The following is a 22,678-nucleotide window of genomic DNA, read 5'->3' on the forward strand; positions in this document are numbered from 1 at the left end:
TATCATGCCACCAGCACTCGATACCACTGGCCCAGATACCCATCACTCTGACGATTCTGAAAGCGAAGATGACCAAGGATCCCTTCAACTTACATCTGAGAGCCGAAAGGTTCAGAATGTTCAGTTTCAAGCTTTGTCGGTCCCACAGCCATTTCGGATTTGACGCGGTAGTACTAATCTAGTCTAATTGACAGGCTGAACCAATATGCCCGTGACCCCGGTAGAACAATCGAAGCCAAGGCCCAAGTCCCGACAGATAGGCCAGACTCTGAGCTCGCGATCTCATCCTTGCTCACAAAACATGATCCCAATCCAGGACACTTGGATCCTCGGGCGTATCAGATCGAGCTGTTCGAGCGGGCAAAGCTTCAAAACACCATCGCTGTACTGGATACAGGCAAGTGGATGGTAAAGAGACTGAATGGAAGAGTCGTATCTAAATAAATATATGCCAATCTAGGGTCCGGAAAGACTTTGATCGCGGTTTTACTTCTCAAAGAGATCCTGCAACGCGAACTGATCGATCGGGCCGATGGCAAAGCTCCTCGCATTGCCTTCTTCTTGGTAAGTAATTCCTCCGTTATCTTATTGATATAGTATGTTAAAATAAAGAAGGTTGACAGCGTGACCCTTGTTTTCCAACAATCCACCGTGTTGCGAAACAATATCGACCAGAGCGTCGGTCACCTCTACGGCAACGTGGGGGTAGACCACTGGGACGAGCAAACGTGGAAAAATCAATTCGATAAAAACATGATTATAGTTTGCACAGCCGCCATTCTCCATAAATGTCTTCTCAATGGATTCGTGAAGATAAGACAGATCAACCTCATGATCTTCGATGAAGCCCACCACACGAAGAAGGACCATCCCTATGCACGGTTCGTACTATGTATATGATATTTTTTTTTCTCAGATTATTTCGAAGACATGACTGACCCCACGGAAAGGATCATCAGGGATTCGTACATCAGGACTGAGCTATCTGAACGTCCGAGAATTTTCGGAATGACAGCCTCCCCCATCGATGCGAGAGGGAATATCGTAGACGCGGCACGGTAAGCTCGAGTACAACACAAAGGATCCAAGCCCATCACTCACTGTTGATAAAGGGAGCTTGAGATCCTCATGGACAGCAAAATAGCAACGACAACGAATTTTACGGCGCTCTTGCGCGCTGTAAGCCGCCCGCAGGAAGAGTTCTGGGCCTACCCGAAGCTCAACGAATCAACCACAACCCCTTTATTCCGGCTTTTGAAAGAGACATTCGGGGATCTAAAAGTCCTCGAGCCTGTTTTCCGATTTGCATGGAGAGCAACTTCGGAATTGGGAGCATGGTGTGCGGACTATGTGTGGACATACGCCCTGGCACAGGACGTGATCCCTCGCCTTCAAGCTAAAATTGGTAGGGATTCGTGCTCGGAGGATGAAACCACTGAAGGCATTGAAAGAAATATGAAGAGGATCCACGAGGCCGCACAAATCGTGAAAAATTACAAATTCAAGAGCCCCCTGGAACCGGGTCAGATCAACCCAAAAGTTGAGCTTCTTCTGAGAAAATTGTCCCAACACTTCGGCAGGTCGAAAGACACAAAATGTATCGTCTTCACAAGAAGGCGAAATACAGCGAAATCCCTCGGGCACCTCTGCAGTGTCATGAAAATTCCAAACCTCCGACCAGGAATACTTGTCGGAATTCGAAACCACGATATCACTGGGACTGTCACGCTTCGCGACCAATTCCTTGTCTTGATCAAATTTCGCCAAGGAGAGATAAACTGTCTTGTAAGAAAGATTAAAAACATAGAGGACAAAATATTCTGACTTGACCAGTTTGCAACGTCTGTCGCTGAGGAGGGGCTCGATATTCCGGATTGCAATCTTGTCGTCAGGTGAACACACCTCGCGAGTCAACTTAGCATTATGTTTCATCAACTAATAAGAATCTAGATTCAATCTCTACAAGACATTGATTCAATACATACAAAGCAGAGGACGTGCCAGACATGCCGACTCAACGGTACGTATTTAGTTGTTTGAAGCATGGAAGAGACTATTGACATGCCTAGTATGCCATCATGCTTGAACACGAAAATCAAGAGCAACAAAAACGCCTCCAAGAAGTCAAGGAAGGAGAGGTGGGTCTATCATACATCTCACTCCAATCAAATGAACTTGAACTTTGGCTTAACCTTAACGTCCTAGGTTCTGATGCGATCCTTTTTTGAAAGACTTCCCAAGGACAGATTACTACATGGAAACGAAGATATCCTTGAAAAGACCATGCGAGCCCAAGAGGGAGAGCGGACTTATACAATATCTACTTCTGGTGCCAAGCTGACTTATCCCTATGCTATCGAAGTTCTGGCTCGTTTTGCCCATTCTCTGGTAAGAATATCCGCCCACTGTCATTTTGATTCATTATTAACCCATCCATCAATATTAGCGATACGAGAACGAACTTGCCACGGATGTTGCCTACTTTGTGACTTCCAGCGACAGAAAGTTTCTGTGTGAAATCATCCTTCCTGAGAAGTCACCTATCAGAGGAGTTACTGGGAAGCCAGAGGCAAGAAAACTTATAGCGAAGCAATCCGCTGCGTTCGACCTTTGCCTTCTTCTCCGGAAGAACCACCTTCTCGATGATCATTTTCGCTCGATCTATCACAAACGCCTCCCAGCAATGCGAAATGCGAGGCTGGCAATCATATCAAAGAAAACAAACAGCTACAAGATGCGCTGCAAGCCCTCAATCTGGACGCAGGAAAAGCAAAGTAACCCAGAGTTACTCTACGGAACAGTCATTGAATTCAATCCCTTCATGCCACTGGCACGAGAACATGGAAGCCTGATGCTTTTGACAAGAGAAAAACTTCCCGAGTTCCCAAGTTTCCCAGTTTTCCTGGAGAATGACAGAGAAACTCAAGTTCGCACTATCTTCCTTGAACCGACTCTTTCGGTCACTTCTCAGGAATTGGAACAGTTGACAGGTTTTATGGTTACAATATTCAGCGATTTATTCCACAAAAGCTTCGAGGCTGTTTCAGAAACATTTCCATACTGGTTTGCCCCAGCTAAGGCTACAGCTAAGAATGGGACCTCCACAACCAGCCCTCGGGAAATAATCGATTGGGACACTTTGCAATTTGTTCATGACAATCCTGAGATATCATGGTCCAAGAAAATGAATCCGAAGTCTCTCTGCAACAAATTCATCTATGATCCTTGGGATGGGAGAAAGCGATATATCTCAACTGCCATTGAGTATGGCCTACGCGCATCCGACCCACCTCCAGAATGGGCACCCCGTCGAAAATGGATGGAAAACATCATGAGCTACTCGATGAGCCTTTCCAAAAACTCTCGTGTCAAAGTTTTGGCCGATTGTGATTGGAGCCAGCCGGTGCTCCGGGCTGAATGTATCTCGTACCGAAGAAACTTTCTCGACCCAGCGACGGAAACTGAGAATTCAGAAAGAGCGGAGTGCTGTATCTGTGTTCAGCCAATTAGGGTCTCACCGGTGAATATCACTGTTTGAGTTGATGATGGAGGGTGTTGACATATGCTGACCACTTTCACAGATTCCTTTATCAATTGCAATATCGTGCCTAGCCATCCCGGCGATTATCACGAGACTTGAATCCTACATGATCGTCCAAGAGGGCTTCAAGTTTATCGGGCTCTCCATGAGACTGGACTATGCACTTGAAGCATTTACCAAAGATTCAGACAATACCGAGGACCACCGAGCCTTGCAGGTTCATATTCAGCGCGGAATGGGCAAGAACTACGAGCGACTGGAGTTTCTAGGAGATAGCTATCTCAAGATGGCAACATCAATAGCGCTTTTCTGCCAAAACCCCGATGATGATGAATACGATTACCATGTCAACCGAATGTGCCTTATTTGCAACAAAAACATGTTCAATGTCGCCACAAAAATCGGTCTCTACGAGTATATTCGCAGTCGTGGCTTCTCTCGGTACGTTGTAATTATTAATTATGCTTATGGAAAAGGAAGTGGCTAATAAATACTGCAGACATAACTGGTATCCTCCTGGTCTTCAGCTTCTGCGTGGCAGAGACTACATCAGGCATCTCGTCACAGAAAGTTCCCACAATCTTGGAGAAAAGACAATCGCAGATGTATGCGAGGCATTGATAGGAGCTTCATTGCTTTCGGGGGGTGGGGAAAACAGGTTTGACATGGCCACCAAAGCAGTCACGGTCTTCGTGGGCAGTGAAAGCCATTCAGCAACTTGCTGGGAAGGCTATCGTCTGTCTTACACAAAGCCGGCATACCAGATAAAAGATAGTGATGGATTCGAAAAAGATCTGTCTCAGAAGATCTTTGAGAAGCTGGGATACAGGTTCAAATATCCTCGTCTGCTACGATCTGCTTTCACCCACCCATCTTATCCACTCGCATACGCCAAGGTGCCTTGTTATCAGCGACTAGAATTCATAGGGGACGCTCTTTTGGATATGGTGTGCGTTGAGCACTTGTTTGAGAGATTTCCGGACAAAGATCCCCAGTGGCTCACCGAGCACAAGGTAGGTGGCTTGAACTGATTTACGGGCGCCCTCGTGTTAGCTAACGTGATTTGAAAGATGGCTATGGTTTCGAATAAATTTCTCGGAGCGTTGGCGGCTAAATTGGGGTTTCACCGACATCTTCAGCATTTCAGCAACCCGATACAGACGAACATCACGAGCTACGCCGAAGACATCCAAACAGCGGAAGATGAAAGCGAGGGCGCAATGGACTACTGGCTGAGCACCAAGGACTCTCCAAAGGTGTGTTCTGCCGGGGTAGAAGAAACAATGTCATCAAAACGCCGTAACTGACAGACAATTTTGCGATTATAGTGTCTTCCAGATATGATCGAAGCATACATTGCTGCCATCTTTGTCGACTCTGACTTTGACTATTCTGTGGTTGAGGACTTTTTCGCAACTCACATCAAGCCATATTTCGTGGATATGTCGCTGTATGACACATTTGCCAATCGGCATCCGACGGTGAGTACAAGACATCAAATGTCGATTTACATTGAAATCACCTTGAAAAATAAGCTAAGAAAACCACAGACGTACTTTTTCAATCAGATGACCGAGATATATGGATGCACCAATTACTGTGTCAAAGCCGGCGAGCTTCCTGGTGGAGATGGAGACAAACCGCGTATTCTTGCCGCAGTCATGATTCATGGAGAGTCAATTGCGGAAGACATTGGAACATCCACTCGGTATGCGAAAGTCCGGGCCAGTGAGAAAGCGTTGGAGGTGATTGGAGGCATGTTGCCGACCGACTTTCGTCTCAGATTTCGCTGTGACTGTCGCCCGTCATCTGACGATCAAGGAGTGAAGACTGGGGACATCGGAACCGCCATATGAAAGGGGACTACAGAGTAGCGGAGTAGATGGCCAGATGAAAGAATGAAATACGAAATCCTTCCCTACCATAGTCGCAACGCGTGGTAACTGTATACTATTCCCCAGACCAAGACAATGGAAGCGGGTCAGGAACCCGCGCGCCAGCCGTCACAGTCACATGGTTAGGCGTGGGCCCCTAATCCCAATCCAGTAAGGTGCATCTCCCCTGAGCCCATCCAAAGAAGTTGGGACACTTTGGAGAGTGTAGAGGACAAACACACCGCGTCTTTTTATCGACCACCGCCAACTTCTTGTCGACCCGTTTTTCTCTTCTTTTACCTTGTAATCTACATTATTTTATTCTATTTCGCGGCTCGCCCCCATCTTCCCTCCCTCCCACTCGACGCGACAACCTCCCGTTAACATTTAATCTTCTGCTCCGATCGCGCTCCGCTTCTTTGAATCGTCCATGATTTCTCAGCTCCTATCACTATAGAGTTTGAAACAAAGATGGAGGTCGCCACCCCCGGCGTGCCAAATGGCGTGCCCACAACGGACACGACTGCTGTGGTGGATTCGGGTACCGTGATCCAGTACCTGACAGAGGTGCTTCAGGTGACACTGGGCGCTCTGAAGTCTGAGCTGGAAAGCGCGGGGAGCTTGCTCTCTGCTGCTAAATACAACGAAACTGCGCAAAGATGCACGCGTTTTGCCTCCGAGTCGCAAGTTGCGCTTTATGTGCAGAAGGATATCGCGGCCGCGGAGGAGACAAACGGCGAAGCTGAGGGTTCAGGTGAGTCGGATCCCGAGGTTCATTGATACTGCCTACCTATGATATCTAACGGTACTATTTCATAGAGTCAGTGCATTATGTCTACACCCTCTCCTCAGAGATATCCTCCGCCTCGACCACCGTAGGTTCTGTCGCCTTCATCAAACGTCCTGCTTCTATCGACCCCTCCCTCTCGATTGCATCGCAGATCCAAGTGATGAACTTACCCGGTCTGGCATCACTCAACAACGCTCCGTCACAGCAAGGAGCTTCCATGTCGCCCTATCAAATCCTGCACCTGCTCCTCCACCACGGCCTCAGCCCCTACTTCGAAGCCTATACGCGCAACCAAGAGACGATCACCGGAGCGAAGCCAAGAGGCGACACGGAAGCGAAGACCGGAATTCCAGGCACAAAGAAGAAGTTTGCAGAGTTGGAGCTGGGTCTCATGCACCTGCAACAGAATGTCGAGATTCCCGCATTGAACCTTCCGCTTCACGAAGTCGTCCAAGCTGCGCTGAAGGAGGCTGAAGCCAAGGGCATCAAACCTACAGTGGAGCTGATCCCAGCGTCCGTCTTGGACAGCAGTGCTTTCACGAATAGTATTCAGAACACTGTGAACGGCTGGATTCGGTCCATCCAGACCATCACCAAGATGTCTCGGGATCCCGATGGAGAGTCTGCCGCGCCAGAAGTCAACTTCTGGCTATCTATGGAATCTGCGCTGGAAGGAATTGAAGGACAGCTAGCAAGTGACGGAGTGCGACTTACTATGGATATTCTGCGCCACGCAAAGCGATATCAGCCCACTCTCAGTTTCGTGGCAGATACTGGGCTGAAAGACGCCTCTGAGCTGGTCCAGAAGTACAATCAGCTTATGCGTGATTTCCCCCTGGACGAGCTTCTCTCTGCTACCTCTCTGCAGAAAGTGCAGGAGTCACTAGGCTTGATCTTCACCCACCTGAACAAGAAGCTTAAGATCTGCCCTTACCCCATCAAGCGTGCTTTGTCACTTGTCGAGTCCATTTCTGGGGATCTAGACAAGAAGATTCATGACCTGATCAATGGTCGTGATGTTCTCCACCTCGACTACCGCGAGTTTCGGTCACTGATGAAAATCACCCAGGCTATCTGGCGGACATGGGACGAGAATCTTAAGGAATTCACCAACGTCGCTCGTGAATCAACAAGACGCAGAAATGAGAAGTTCATCCCGATCAAAATCAATGCCCGACACGACAAGACTCGCGAACGTCTCAAGTACATTGATACCTTCCGAGTTAACCACGAGCAGCTCCAAAAAACCATCATCAACGTTTTGGGGCCGAAGAACTTGTCGCCCGCAGAGACCGGCGCTGGCGTGGACTCTGACGAGGCTATCATTGTTGAGGAAATTGGCGATGTGGATGCCGTGGAGGAGGTTACACTGGCATATGCTGCCCTGAAGAATGTTGATGTTTTGGATGTTTCCCCAGAAGGAGCTCGCACCTGGGAACAGGCAGAGATTGGCTACAGTGAGCGAACATCTCGAGTCGAAAACTCTATCATTGCCCGCCTGCGCGACCGTCTTGCAACCGCCAAGAATGCCAACGAGATGTTCCGTGTCTTCTCCAAATTCAACGCTCTTCTCGTTCGCCCTAAGATTCGTGGTGCGATTGGAGAATATCAAACGCAGCTTATCGAGAATGTCAAGCGTGATATTTCAGCTCTCCATGAACGTTTCAAGCACCAGTATGCTCATTCCGAGGCACACGCGATGGCTCAATTGCGTGATCTTCCGCCTGTGTCTGGTGCCATCATATGGGCTAGACAGATCGAGCGACAGCTTGACGGCTACATGCGCAAGGTTGAAAATGTTCTAGGAGAGGACTGGCACTTGCATACTGAAGGAGAGAAGCTGCAAGCCGAAAGCAGTCTGTTCCGCAAGAAGCTTGACACTCGTCCGGTCTTTGAGTCTTGGCTCTGGGATGTCCAGAGACGACACATCACGATTTCTGGCCGCCTTTTCAATATAGTGCGCAACCGCGCCGCTGGAAACACCCTGGAGCTAACAGTCAACTTCGATGCCCAAATCATCGCCCTGTTCAAAGAAGTTCGAAACCTCATTTGGTTGAATTTCCAGGTTCCTCATGCCGTGAGCAACATCTCTAAGGAAGCGAAGCGTGTCTACCCCTACGCGATCAGTTTAATGGAGAGCGTGCGGACCCTTCTCCAGACAAATCGTACTATCGCCTCGATGTCTGATGTTGCTATTCTCCTGAATGGCTATGTCAACGATTCACAAGCTATGGTCGCGAAGGGTATCCCTCTTAGATGGGAGTCATTCGTTCACTCTTACGAACTCCATGTCAAACAATCTGCGCTTGCCAATGGCGCCATCGACACCGCCATGCCAAACCGTACAGAAAGCAAACATGTTCAGTTTGTTCGCGAGTTCGCCGGCTCAGCATCCGTTCTCCAGTCCAAGACAGCCGTTCTGTCATCCATCAATGAAAGCATTCAGAAATCTATCCTTGAGCTCAAGACTTGCCCTTATGATTTTGCGGCATTCAAGCAACGCCTCGAAACCATCCAGAATGCCGTGGATAAGCTCAATCTCGAGAATTACGTCAACTTGGACTTCTGGGTCTCCGAATTAAACGCGAAAATCCAGGCCATCTTCCAAGAGAGACTTCATCGTGCTGTTCGCGAATGGATCAGCACTTTCCAGGTATCTCGCAACCCGGAGGCAGGTACATTCCAGTCACAATTTGCTGTCATCGAGCCGGAGGCTACAATTTATAAAATTGAATTCCCCGAACTTTTCCATGAGATTTCCATGAAGAACCAGGTTCTACATCTCGACCCTCCACTGCAGTTCGCCCGTGCCAGTTGGTTTGAACACTTTGATAACTGGCTCGGAGTCATCTGTAATCTCGAGAAGATTAAAGCTTCCCGATACCAAATCTCGATCGATGTTCAGGCCGTTCGTCAGTCGGAGGCATGCTTTGCGGATCTCCCCCAACTCTGCACTGATGAACTCAACCAAGTCTATGGAGTTATTGAATCTAGATTGAAGGATGTCTCACAATACGTCGACAAATGGTTGCAATTCCAGTCTCTGTGGGATCTGCAATCCGAGCAGGTATATGATATCCTGGGAGATGACCTGTCTCAATGGCTCCAGCTGCTCCAGGAAATCAGAAAGAGCCGGGCCACTTTTGACACCTCTGAAGTCAGCCGAGGATTCGGAAACATCCGAATAGACTACGAGCAAGTCCAAACCAAGGTCAATGCCAAGTACGATCAGTGGCAACACGAGATCCTGCTGAAATTTGGTGCCAAGCTCGGTGGCCGTATGCGAGAGGTACATTCGGACATCGCGTCTGCTCGCCGTGACCTGGAGGGGCAGACCCTTGAAGCCTCTTCTACCGCACATGCTGTGTCGTTTATCACAATCGTGCAACAATGCAAGCGCAAGACTCGCGTGTGGGAGCCCGAGGTCGATCTTTTTCGCCAAGGTCAAACTACACTATCTCGGCAACGATACCAATTCCCTAGTGATTGGCTTCACGTGGAGAATGTTGATGGTGAATGGGCCGCACTCAATGAGCTTCTTACTCGGAAGAGCAAGATCGTTCAAGACCAAACCGAAGGTCTCCGTGCTAAGATTGCCGCTGAAGACCGCGTCATTGGCGACAAGATTGCTGAAATCATTGGGCAGTGGAATGATGAAAAGCCTGTCTCCGGAACCATTCCTCCCGACGAAGCCTCTCGCACCCTAAGCTCATTCCAGTCTCGCCTGGAGTCTCTCCAGTCTGAATTCGAGATGGTTTCCAAAGCCAAGGAGGCTCTCGATCTCCCTGCAAGCACAGAATCCTCACTCCCCGCTATCCTTGAGGAGGTTCAAGACTTCATGTCAGTCTGGGCTGCATTGGCAACTATCTGGAAGAGTCTCGAGGATCTCCGTGAAAGTTTGTGGGCCTCCGTCCAACCCCGCAAGATCCGTCAATCTTTGGATGGCCTGATCAAGATGACCAAGGAGATGCCAAGCCGAATGAGACAGTATGCTGCGTTTGAACACATCCAGAACGTCCTCCGAGGGCTGTTGAAAGCCAACAGCACACTGTCCGATCTGAAGTCCGAGGCTGTCAAGGATAGACATTGGGAAAAGATCTTCAAGGCTCTGAAACCTGGAGAGCGACCCGGCTTGAACAATCTCACTCTCGGCCGGGTCTGGGATCTACAACTAACAGCAAGCGATGCTATTATCAAAAGCATCCTTGCCCAGGCCACTGGTGAAATGGCATTGGAAGAATTCTTGAAGCAGGTCCGAGAGACTTGGCAAACTTACTCCCTGGATTTGGTCAACTACCAGAACAAGTGCCGCCTCATCCGTGGCTTCGACGATCTATTTGCCAAGTGTAGTGAGAACTTGTCCTCCTTACAAGCCATGAGAAACTCTCCCTATTACAAAGAATTCGAGGAAGAAGCTGCCGCCTGGGAAGATAAATTGAACCGTGTCCACGTCCTTTTCGATGTTTGGATCGACGTGCAAAGACAATGGGTTTACCTGGAAGGCGTGTTTACCGGAAACGCTGATATAAAACATCTCCTACCTCTCGAATCCAGCCGCTTCCAGAACATCAATTCCGAATTCTTCGCTGTTATGAAGAAGGTCTACAAATCTCCTTTTGTCCTCGAAGTTCTTGCCATCAACGGCGTCCAGAAGTCCCTCGAGCGTCTGGCAGAATTGCTTAACAAAATCCAAAAGGCCCTTGGTGAATATCTGGAGCGCGAGCGTGTTTCATTCCCTCGTTTCTATTTCGTTGGAGATGAGGACTTGCTGGAGATCATTGGTAACAGCAATGATATCTTCCGAGTTGCCAAACATTTCAAGAAGATGTTCGCTGGTCTATCGGGTCTCCTGATGGATGACGACAACAATATCATTGGATTCACCTCCAAGGAGGGCGAAGAGGTTCGCCTGAAGAAGGAAGTCAACCTTCTCAAGACTCCGAGAATCAACGACTGGCTCACAGCGTTGGAGAACAACATGAAGTTGACCCTCGCCGAACTTCTCGCTGAAGCCGTTGAGCAGTTCGATACACTTTACAACGCAACAGAGGTAGATCGTACAGCCTTCAGCGATTTCCTCGCCAATTACCCTGCCCAGATTGTCGTCCTTGCCAGCCAGGCAGTATGGACCAACTCGGTACAGAAGTCTCTGGAAGAAGGCGGTACGAACCTCTCTGCCCTGTACGATGCCGAGGTCAGGATTCTTGAGCTGCTGGCCGCCACCGTTCTTGGCGATCTTGATGCTATTGCTCGCAAGAAGTGCGAACACATGATCACTGAGTTCGTCCATCAGAGAGATACCATCTCAAAGCTCATGGCGTCCAATGCTACCGCGCCCACACATCATCTATGGCTGCTGCAGATGCGCTACGTGTACAAAGCAGAGGGTGACTTCTTGCAGCGCCTGTATGTCTACATGGCAAATGCGAAGCTCAACTACGGATTTGAGTACTTGGGTGTCCCAGAGCGTCTTGTTCGCACTCCTCTTACCGATCGTTGTTTCCTTACACTTACCCAGGCGCTTTGCCAAAGACTCGGTGGTTCTCCCTACGGCCCAGCCGGAACTGGAAAGACCGAGTCCGTCAAGGCACTTGGTTTGCAGCTCGGTCGTTTCACCCTTGTGTTCTGCTGTGACGACACTTTCGATTTCCAGGCCATGGGCCGTATCTTCCTGGGTATCTGCCAGGTTGGTGCCTGGGGTTGTTTCGATGAGTTTAATCGTCTTGAAGAGCGTATCCTGTCTGCTGTCTCGCAGCAAATCCAAAATATCCAGATTGGTCTCCGAACGCGCGACGAAGACGAGAACAGTCAAATCGAGCTTGTTGGACGACGCCTCGCTGTCAATGCCAATACTGGTATCTTCATTACCATGAACCCTGGCTACGCAGGCCGATCAAACTTGCCGGACAACTTGAAGAAGCTGTTCCGCAGTGTCGCTATGTCCAAGCCCGACAAGGAGCTCATTGCGGAAGTCATGCTCTTCTCTCAGGGGTTCAAGCAAGCGAAGCCTTTGTCAAAGCAGACAGTTCCGTTCTTCGACCATTGTGCATCTAAGTTGTCTAAGCAGGCCCATTATGATTTCGGTCTTCGTGCCTTGAAGAGTGTTCTTGTTAGCTCCGGTGGTCTGAAGCGTGCACGTGTTGCCAACTCCGGGGGTGAATTAGGACCAGATGAAATCGTCGAGCCTCAAATCATCGTCCAAAGTTTGCGAGAAACCATCGCACCCAAGCTTGTGCAAGAAGATGTTGAACGCATGCTCGAGATCCAGGCAGAGGACTTCCCCAGCGTCGATTATGTGCCCGCGAATTACGAGAAGCTCACAAATGCGATCCGTGAAATTGCTACCGGCAAGGGAAACCACTACGTCGATAGCGAAATGTGGGTCACCAAGGCTCTGCAGCTGTACCAGATCCAAACCATTCATCATGGTGTCATGATGGTTGGAAAGTCAGGAGCTGGTAAATCCACTGCCTGGAAGATCCTTCTAGAGGCCATGCAAAAGGTGGATGGTATCGATGGTGTCTCTCATATCATCGACTCAAAGGTCATGTCGAAGGAAGCTCTCTACGGTAACCTAGACAGCACTACTCGCGAGTGGACCGATGGTCTTTTCACTGGTATTCTTCGCAAGATTGTTGACAACCTTCGTGGCGAAGATAGCAAGCGCCACTGGATCGTCTTCGATGGCGATGTTGACCCCGAATGGGTTGAGAACTTGAACAGTGTTTTGGATGACAACAAACTTCTGACTTTGCCAAACGGTGAACGTCTGAACCTCCCGCCAAATGTTCGCATCATGTTCGAAGTTGAGACTCTGAAGTACGCAACACTCGCCACTGTCAGTCGTTGCGGTATGGTCTGGTTCAATGCCGATACTGTCACTCCTGCGATGATGATTACCAACTACGTCGAGGGTTTGAAAACCAAAACTTTCGAAGACCTGGATGACGACAGTGCTCCTGCTGGGTTGGCCGCGGTGCGAACGACAACTACACAAGAAACACTTTCCACCATTCTCAAGCAGCTCTTGGAAAGCGACTATCTTGTGCCCAAGGCCCTTGAGGAGGCGAAGAAATACAACCATATCATGGACTTCACAGACATTCGTGCCCTCAACACTTTGTTTAGCTTGCTGAACAAGGCCTGTCGCAATGTTCTGGAGTACAACATCCAGCATGTTGACTTCCCTCTGGATCCCGAGCAAATCGAGTCTTATATCTCCAAGAAGCTCTTGCTCACCCTCGTCTGGTCATTCACTGGTGATTGTCCCCTCACGGATCGCAAGGCGTTTGGTCAATTCGTCACCGGAATGTCAACCAGTGATCTTCCACCAAATGGCGACTCGTCGCTCATTGACTACGATGTGACTCTTCCAAAGGCAGAGTGGACAAGTTGGCAGGACCAGGTCCCTACAATTGATATCAATACTCACTCTGTCACTCAAACCGACGTCATTATCCCCACTGTGGACACTGTCCGCCATGAGGATGTCCTGTACTCTTGGCTTGCTGAGCATAAGCCACTGCTACTGTGCGGTCCTCCTGGTTCTGGTAAGACTATGACATTGTTTGCTGCTCTGCGGAAGTTGCCAAACATGGAGGTTGTTGGCCTCAATTTCTCAAGTGCTACGACTCCCGATCTTTTGATCAAGACATTCGAGCAATACTGTGAATATAAGAAGACACTCAATGGTGTAGTCATGTCTCCCAACCAAATTGGTCGTTGGTTGGTCATCTTCTGCGACGAAATTAACTTGCCCGCGCCTGATCGCTACGGAACCCAGCGAGCCATTTCCTTCTTGCGTCAACTTGTTGAGCAGAATGGATTCTGGCGAACCACTGATAAGACGTGGGTTACCTTGGACCGCATCCAGTTTGTCGGTGCTTGCAACCCTCCCACTGATGCCGGCCGTACTCCAATGGGAGAGCGATTCCTGCGCCATGCTCCTCTGATCATGGTTGATTACCCGGGTGAGATCTCGCTGAACCAGATCTATGGTACTTTCAACTCGGCGGTTCTCAAGATTCTGCCCTTGCTTCGTGGATTCTCCGACGCCCTCACCAAGGCCATGGTTCAATTCTATCTCGAATCCCAGGCAAGATTCACGCCCAAGATCCAGCCTCACTATGTGTACTCTCCTCGTGAGCTTACTCGTTGGGTTCGTGGTCTCTACGAGGCCATCAAGCCGCTTGAAACCTTGACTGTTGAAGGTCTTGTACGAATCTGGGCCCACGAAGCCCTGCGTCTCTTCCAGGATCGTCTAGTCGACGAAGACGAAAGAGCTTGGACCGCCGATGCTGTTCGCCGTATCGCATTGGAACACTTCCCAAATATTGACGACGTGGAGGCGCTCAAGGGTCCGATTTTGTTTTCGAACTGGCTATCCAAGAACTATGTCCCAGTCGAACAAGAACGCCTACGTGACTTCGTCAAGGCTCGTCTAAGAACATTCTGCGAGGAGGAGGTTGATGTTCCCTTGGTGCTGTTCAATGACGTCCTCGAGCACGCGCTCCGCATTGACAGAGTCTTCCGCCAGCCCCAGGGCCATCTCATTCTCATTGGTGTCAGTGGCAGTGGAAAGACTACATTGTCCCGATTCGTTGCATGGATGAACGGATTGAGGGTCTTCCAAATCAAGGTCCACGGAAAGTACTCTTCAGAAGATTTCGATGATGACCTGAGAAGTGTACTCCGTCGGGCAGGTTGCAAGGGCGAAAAGATTTGTTTCATTATGGACGAGTCCAATGTTCTGGACTCTGGTTTCTTGGAGCGCATGAACACGCTACTTGCCAACGCCGAGGTGCCTGGTCTCTTTGAGGGCGATGAGTTCTCTTCCTTGATGACAGCCTGCAGAGAGGGAGCTCAACGTCAAGGTCTGCTCCTCGACTCCCAAGAGGAGCTATACAAGTGGTTCACTCAGCAAATTGTTAAGAACCTGCACGTGGTATTCACTATGAATCCACCCGAGGATGGTCTCTCGTCGAAGGCAGCCACCAGTCCCGCACTGTTCAATCGTTGTGTCCTGAACTGGATGGGTGATTGGTCTGATCAGGCACTGTTCCAGGTCGGCTCTGAGCTTACTCAGTCGGTCGATCTGGACAAGCCCAACTTCGTCTCGCCTGATAGCATCCCAGTGGCATACCGTGAACTTTCATTGCCAGCTTCGCATCGCGACACGGTGGTCAACTCTATGGTGTACATTCACCACTCTCTTCACCGCTTCAACCAGCGTTTGCAGAAGCAGCAAGGCCGTGTGACTTTCCTCACCCCTCGCCACTACCTTGACTTTGTTGCTCAATATGTCAAGCTGTTTAATGAGAAACGTGAGGATCTCGAGGAGCAACAGCGTCACTTGAATGTGGGTCTGGAGAAACTTCGTGATACTGTGGACAAGGTCAGCGATTTGCGAGCCAGCCTGGCGCAGAAGAAGACTCAGCTGGAGAGAAAGGATGCGGAGGCAAACGAGAAACTGCAGCGTATGGTTGCTGACCAGCAGGAGGCAGAGCAGCGGAAGCACACTTCACTGGAGGTGCAAGCTGCTTTGGAGAAGCAGGAGAAGGAGGTTGCTTCCCGAAAGGAAGTCGTTTTGGGAGATTTGGCTCGGGCGGAGCCTGCAGTGATAGAAGCACAGAAGAGTGTCAGCAGCATCAAGCGTCAACACCTCACTGAGGTCCGATCAATGAGCAATCCCCCAGCTGGTGTCAGACTCGCCATGGAGGCAGTCTGTACTCTACTCGGTCACAAGGTTGTTGGTGACTGGAAAGCTGTCGGATCTATTCTTCGAAGGGAGGACTTCATCGCTAGTATCGTTCATTACAACAACGAGAAGCAGATGACTCGTTCCCACCGCATCAAGATGCAGAACGAGTATCTCTCCAAGGAGGAATTCACTTACGAGCGAGTGAACCGTGCCAGTAAGGCATGCGGTCCCCTGGTTCAATGGGTCGAAGCGCAGGTCAACTACTCCGCAATTTTGGATCGCGTTGGGCCTTTGCGTGAGGAGGTTGATACACTGGAGGAACAGGCTCTTCAGACCAAGGCCGAGGCTCAAGCCATTGAGAATACCATCACGAGTCTCGAGAACAGTATTGCAGGCTACAAGGCCGAATACGCTTCCTTGATCAGCGAAACCCAGGAGATCAAGACCGAAATGTCTCGGGTTGAGTTCAAGGTCAACCGAAGTGTGCGCTTGCTCGACAGTCTGGCATCTGAGCGAGTGCGCTGGGAGGATGGCAGCAAGTCATTCGAAACTCAAATCAGCACTCTTGTTGGCGACGTCCTCATTGCGGCCGCTTTCCTGGCCTATGCTGGTCTTTACGATCAGCAGTTCCGTAAGGCGATGATTGATGATTGGGTGCACCAGCTGGGTCAATCTGGCATCCAATTCAAGCCACATAACCCGATCACAGAATACCTGTCCAATGCCGACGAGCGCCTGACTTGGCAAGAGCACTCTCTCCCCGTCGACGATCTCTGCACCGAAAATGCCATCGTCTTGAAACGCTTCAACAGATACCCCCTGATCGTCGATCCCTCTGGTCGGGTCACAGAATTTTTGCAGAAGGAGAGCAATGACCGCAAGCTCACTGTCACTAGCTTCTTGGATGATTCCTTTGTCAAGCAACTCGAGAGCGCCCTGCGTTTCGGAAACCCCATCCTCATCCAAGATGCGGAGCATCTGGACCCGATTCTCAACCATGTTCTCAACAAGGAGTACCAGAAGACTGGTGGACGTGTCCTCATTCAACTTGGAAAGCAAGAAATCGACTTCTCGCCATCGTTCAAGCTGTTCCTTTCCACCAGAGATCCGTCTGCTACATTCCCCCCTGATGTTTGCAGTAGGACAACCTTTGTCAACTTCACGGTCACACAGAGCAGCTTGCAGACTCAATCATTGAACGACGTTCTGAAGTTCGAGCGACCGGATGTGGATGAGCGCCGTAACAACCTTGTCAAGATGCAAGGTGAATTCAAGGTTCACCTTCGTCAACTTGAGAAGCGTCTGTTGCAGGCACTGAACGAGTCTCGTGGAAATATCCTCGACGATGACAATGTCATCGAGACTCTTGAGACTCTCAAGAAGGAGGCCGGGGAAATCTCAAAGAAGATGTCCGAGACGGAAGGCGTGATGTCCGAGGTGGAGAGTGTCACCAACCAATACAGCATTATTGCCCGAGCCTGCAGTGCTGTCTTTGCGGTTCTGGAGCAGCTTCACCACATCAACCACTTCTACCAGTTCTCTCTCCAATACTTCGTGGACATTTTCAACTCTGTTCTCTACCAGAACAAGCGTCTTGCACAGGAGAAGGACCACTCTGCACGCGTGCAAATAATCATCCGAGACCTCTTCATCACCACCTACCAACGCACATCCCTCGGTCTCGTCCAGAAAGACCGCATCACGCTGGCAATTCTTCTTGCTCAGGCCACACCATTCCCAATGGATAGGACCATCCTCGATCGCATCTTGGACGAATCTGTTGAAGACGCCGATCTCTCAAGCACTGGCACCACGCGTGACGAAGTGATGAGCAGGTTGAACAGCATGTCTCTATTCAAGGAACAGATTGCCAATGTTACTGAAGAGCAGTGGGATCGCTTCTTTACCGAAGAGCTCGCAGAGAATGCCGTTCCGGTAATCTGGGATGAAGGCACATCACACCTTGACCAGCTTCTTCGATCCTTGTTGCTTGTCAAGCTTTGCCGGATGGACCGATTTGTTCCTACCGCTGAGCGCTTTATCGAGGCTGTGTTTGGCCGTGAGCTATTCGAGGGCAGTGGTGACTTGCAGGATGTCGTCGAGCAAGTCACAGCTACTACGCCAATTTCCCTCAGCTCCAGCCCTGGTTTCGATGCCAGTTACAAGGTCGATGCCCTGGTGCAACGGACGAACGCAACATGCGCCAACATTGCCATGGGTTCGAATGAAGGTCTCGAGAGCGCCGACAAGGCTATCAGCAACGCTGCCGCGACCGGTAACTGGGTTCTCGTCAAGAACGTTCACCTCGCTCCTTCTTGGCTTCAGAGTCTCGAAAAGAGATTGGATTCGCTCAAACCTCACAAGGAATTTCGTCTTTTCCTTTCCATGGAATCTAGTCCTAAGATCCCTGTCAATCTGATCCGTGCCTCGCGCGTCTTGATGTTCGAGCAGCCTGCTGGTGTGCGCGCCAATATGAAGGACTCCCTATCTTCCCTGTCCGATCGTGCCAGCAAGGCTCCTGTTGAGAAGGCTCGTGTTTACATCTTGCTCTCCTTCCTCCACGCCGTGGTCCAAGAACGCCTCCGCTACGCGCCTAGCCTGGGATGGAAGGGCTTCTGGGAATTCAATGACAGCGACGTGAGTAACGACCCTTTGATCTATGTTTCTACCTTTCTCTTCTTTTTACGCAATGCTAACTCCTTACTTCAATAGTACGAATGCTCTGCTTATATCATTGACCACTGGGTCGACACTGTCGCCCAAGGCCGTTCTAACGTTGCCCCCAACAAACTTCCCTGGGAGATGATTCGTACACTCATTGCGGAGATGTACGGAGGCAAGATCGATGATGCTGGCGACTATCAGCAACTGGAGAGCCTGGTGCACAACTTTATTACCGCGGCCGCGTTCGAGGACGAGTACAAGCTGGTCTCCGGCGTTGAAAAGGATCACCTTCTGGTTCTGCCCAGTAGCACCAGCATGCGTGATTTCAATGCCTGGGTCAACAACCTGCCCGAGCGTGAGCCGCCCACTTACCTGGGTCTCCCTGCCAATGCCGAGAAGTTGTTGTTGGTCGGCCATGGCCGTAAGATGATTGGGGACTTGTCTCGGGTTACCACTCTTCTGGATGAGGGCGAGCAGCTGATGGTTGATAATTAACCATTCTGACTCCCTCCTCTCCTTCCTTCCTTCCTTCCTCACTCCTTCTTTTTCTTTGTCGTCGTTTGTTTTTTGTTTGTTTTCCTGTTTTTCAAGGGGTGGAGTTGAGGTGGTTCACCTCTAGACTATGGTTTCATGGGAGATTGCATGCATTCTATACCCCAAAGACCGCTGGCGGATGCTTTTTCCCCTTCTTATTTCTGTTGTGAATTTTAGATGTATTTTATCATGAATGCTGTTTGTACAGAGATTCTACCCTAGATGCCCTCAAGGCTATGCCCTTACCACATAATAATTCTCTTTAACAAATCACTCTTTGACCGTACTATCAGTCCTGTCCGTCTTGCCTCAAGTGGATGGGAGAGTGCGCTTCATGCTCTATCTTGAAGATTTTCTTTAAGTACGAGTGAGAGAAGTGAATCGTAGAGTAGAGTAATTTAGTTAATAGCATTAAGTATCCAGTATACAATCTGTGGAATGTCTGGTTCGCGCGGGAGCCAATCTCGACTGCCCTCAGTGTAATGTAGAATAACTCGAACAAAAACGCCAACAAGTCCCAGAATTGGGTGATGTTCCTATGTACGTAGGTCGTGAATAGAGACTGCCTTTATCGGATTTAGGAGATGAAGGTCGACTCTGAGAACAGGAAGCCCTCTTCGACGGTCTCGACGCCGCCGATGTTGAGCTTGAGGGAAAGCTTCTCCTTGGGGGAGTACTGGGAGTGGAGTTAGGATGGGTTGAAACCAATGCATCACGGAGGGCGGGAAGGAGAAACATACCTGGAAAATATACGGGCGGGTACCGGCGACACTGCCAGCGATGGTCTTGATGAAGCCGGGGACTTCACCCATGACATCGACACGGTCCAGGCGCTTGCCCAGAGGACCATCGACCTCGGCGGTGACGTCTTGGCCATCGGCAGACTTGCCGGACCACTCCCACTTGATGGAGGTGGGCTCGGGCCACTCGCTCTCGGGGTCCTGCTCGCTATTGGTGTGGGTAACTTTGTTGTCGGTACCAGCGTAGATAATCTCGCCATCCTTGAGGATACCGCCGACGGTGACCTTGGTCGAGCCGTAGGATGGGGGAGTGGTGAATTCCATCATGATAGCGGAGAAGGTGGGGGTCTGGAAGTTAAGGAAGTTCCAGCGGGCGGCTATAATGTGTTAGCTTGTGCTGGTTGTTGTGTGCAAAGGTATACATAATTCATACCGGCGTGGTGAGGCTTCATGCCCTGAAGAGCGGGGATGAAAACACCGCGGCCTGCCAAGTCGTAGGTCTTAGCCTTGGTGGTAATAGTGCCCTCGACAGCACAGCGAGCCCAGAAGGAATGGGTCATAGAGCCCCAGGGGTTCTTAGGGTCGGTTCCGAAGTAGGAAGTGCCGTTCTTGCCGGCAGCGAAGCCGGGGGCTTTGCGGGTGATCTTGAGGTCAACAACGCTATCCGGGTTGACGGTGGACTTGATGGAGTAGGAGTCGCCCTCCTCGTTCAGTGTGATGGCCAGGTTGTCGGCAGCGAAAGAAAGCATCTTCTCGTCGAAGATGATGTTGGAGAGAGGGTTCGTGTTCCAGATGTGCTCGCCGTCGCCTTGGAGGTTGAAGATCTTCGTGTTGAAGTGAGCGGTAGTATGGATGCCCCTATACAGTTCGGAGGATAGCGCAAGCAGTTAGTTATGCCCTGGGAATGATATACAGAGCCAGGGGCCCGTTGACAGCGGTGGAAATGCATCCGATCAACTTACGCAATGTTGCTGTAGATCAGCTGGACCATAACCAATGTGCCGTCGTCGGCGATGATGTAGAAGGTCTGGGTCTCGACATTGGTGTATTGGTAGGCCTTCCAGCGCAGATCATCCTTGGTCAGGACAGAGTGGGAGGTCTCCTGAGCCTGCTGAGCGACAGACTGGATGGCATCAGGGCCATAGATGGGTTCTTGCGTACCCACGGCCGCCGAAAGACTGCCCGCATTGATCATTAGTTGCCCCACCACATATTGAGGAGTATCGGAGAATATGAACATACGTTGACTTGAGCCAGTTCATTGTGAAGGAAGGTCGGAGATAAAAAAATTTTATCAATATGGATGTAGCGATCAGAGAAGAAAAAAAAGAGCAGAGGGAAAGGGGAGGTGAGAGAGAAGGGAGATCGACACGCGGGGCCCAGAGTTTAGCTCGGATGCGAATGGGACGAGGAGCCGCCGAGGTGACGAACACGAATTTGGGCCTGAATAGGACCAACGATATCTTTTTGTTGAAGATTGGTCAAGGGATCGTAGATGGAAAAATACAATAAAAAGTTCACTTAGTTTTGAATTATTAAATCCAAACTCACGAGAGAGAAAAAGGGAAAAAAGAGAGAGAGAAGCGCGATGACGGCGCTTGCAAGCTCGCTTGGTGGGTTCTTGGCCAATCAGCGCGCGGTTAGGAAAATCTTCCGTCTTCAGCCAAACTCGGCGGTCTTCTTCTTCTCCGCTTGGTTTAGCAACTCTCGACCATCATCCCCTACATTCCTTTCCACAATGGCCAGAAACGTGTTATCCAAGGATCAGTTCGTCAAGCTCATTGTCGGGGCTGGTCAAGCCAGTCCCAGTCCCCCCGTCGGTCCGGCCCTGGGTAGTAAGGGTGTTAAGAGTATGGACTTTTGCAAGGTGAGCTACCACCCTCCCCTCCGCCTCGAGCATTGATGCTCCTGGATGGGATGGCCGGAATCAGATAAACTAATAGATGGATTGCTTTAGGAATTCAACGCTCGCACTGCGCACATCAATGTCGGCGTCCCTATCCCCGCGCGCGTCACCGTCCGCCCCGATCGATCCTTTGCCTTTGATCTGCGCACTCCGACTACCACCTACCTCCTGCTCAACGCCGCCCATGTCGAACCCCGAAAGAACCGTCTCCGTGGTTCCATGCGCCCTGGTCACGAGAGCTGTGGCACGATCTCCCTGAAGCACGTCTACGAGATTGCCCAGATCAAGCACTCCGAGACCCGGTTGTCGGGACTGAGCCTGCAGGGCCTGTGCAAGAGTGTCATCTCGCAGGCCAAGTCGATTGGCATCAAAGTTGTCCCATGATCATGAGGTGATGGCATCTTTTGTTAGGCGCGGGATTGAGTTCGACTTGTAATACCACGAACATCGTATTAACACGGTTTGGCTGGCCCCAGTCTGTCTGCACGGCGACACTGTGCAGATCGGATCCGGCTATATTTGGCTGTATCTTTCTTCTTTCTTTCATTCCTATGGTCTTTCTGGCGTTCTCATCTAGGGGAGAAAGGACATTCTCCCTGCTGTATTATATACCTGATCATTTGATGCATGCGACTCGAGCGATGTATGCATACAACAATGGAATATCTGGCACGGCCAGTCATATTATCAATTCTTGAATGTAGGCAGGAGCTGTAGGTTACCTAGGTATAAGTCAATGATGTCTTCTCCGGTGCCGAAGAGTGAGACTCAGATCTCATAGCGTATACGCCGAGATGAATAAAGGAGTATGCCCTCTACACCCAGACACTGTTTACTAGTAGTAGTCTCAAGCTTGTTTGACTTTGAGATCTTCGGCAATCTCGTTATGTCTAGTTATTTAGGGGGCATGTTACTCTATGGGCAAGCAC

General features: G+C 50.1%; 4 protein-coding genes across 4 annotated transcripts; 3 read left to right on the forward strand and 1 right to left on the reverse strand.

Moving 5' to 3' along the window:
* Window positions 1-4: 4 nt before the first annotated feature.
* N7481_010602 (uncharacterized protein) lies at window positions 5-5,397 on the forward strand (the record flags this gene model as incomplete). The annotated part of the gene is made up of 16 exons (XM_057269821.1): window positions 5-135; window positions 195-408; window positions 472-564; window positions 613-881; window positions 951-1,058; window positions 1,113-1,785; window positions 1,834-1,892; window positions 1,951-2,020; window positions 2,070-2,138; window positions 2,206-2,388; window positions 2,447-3,520; window positions 3,582-3,982; window positions 4,041-4,554; window positions 4,612-4,797; window positions 4,870-5,022; window positions 5,092-5,397. The coding sequence occupies 16 exons, from the start codon at window positions 5-7 to the stop codon at window positions 5,395-5,397; spliced, it is 4,503 nt and encodes a 1,500-aa protein (XP_057116995.1).
* Window positions 5,398-5,886: 489 nt separating this feature from the next.
* On the forward strand, window positions 5,887-19,064 carry N7481_010603 (uncharacterized protein; the record flags this gene model as incomplete). Its single annotated transcript, XM_057269822.1, has 3 exons — window positions 5,887-6,169; window positions 6,235-18,542; window positions 18,618-19,064. The coding sequence occupies 3 exons, from the start codon at window positions 5,887-5,889 to the stop codon at window positions 19,062-19,064; spliced, it is 13,038 nt and encodes a 4,345-aa protein (XP_057116996.1).
* A 616-nt stretch (window positions 19,065-19,680) lies between these two features.
* On the reverse strand, window positions 19,681-21,105 carry N7481_010604 (survival factor 1 family protein; the record flags this gene model as incomplete). The annotated part of the gene is made up of 5 exons (XM_057269823.1): window positions 19,681-19,779; window positions 19,844-20,220; window positions 20,277-20,701; window positions 20,806-21,021; window positions 21,086-21,105. The coding sequence occupies 5 exons, from the start codon at window positions 21,103-21,105 to the stop codon at window positions 19,681-19,683; spliced, it is 1,137 nt and encodes a 378-aa protein (XP_057116997.1).
* Window positions 21,106-21,581: 476 nt separating this feature from the next.
* On the forward strand, window positions 21,582-22,133 carry N7481_010605 (mitochondrial 54S ribosomal protein uL11m; the record flags this gene model as incomplete). Its single annotated transcript, XM_057269824.1, has 2 exons — window positions 21,582-21,710; window positions 21,801-22,133. The coding sequence occupies 2 exons, from the start codon at window positions 21,582-21,584 to the stop codon at window positions 22,131-22,133; spliced, it is 462 nt and encodes a 153-aa protein (XP_057116998.1).
* Window positions 22,134-22,678: the final 545 nt, after the last annotated feature.

The sequence above is a fragment of the Penicillium waksmanii genome, assembly GCF_028829765.1.
Source record: "Penicillium waksmanii strain IBT 27052 chromosome Unknown utg000009l:1.0-4314994.0:1.0-4318279.0, whole genome shotgun sequence".
NCBI classification, from domain to species: Eukaryota; Fungi; Ascomycota; class Eurotiomycetes; order Eurotiales; family Aspergillaceae; genus Penicillium; species Penicillium waksmanii.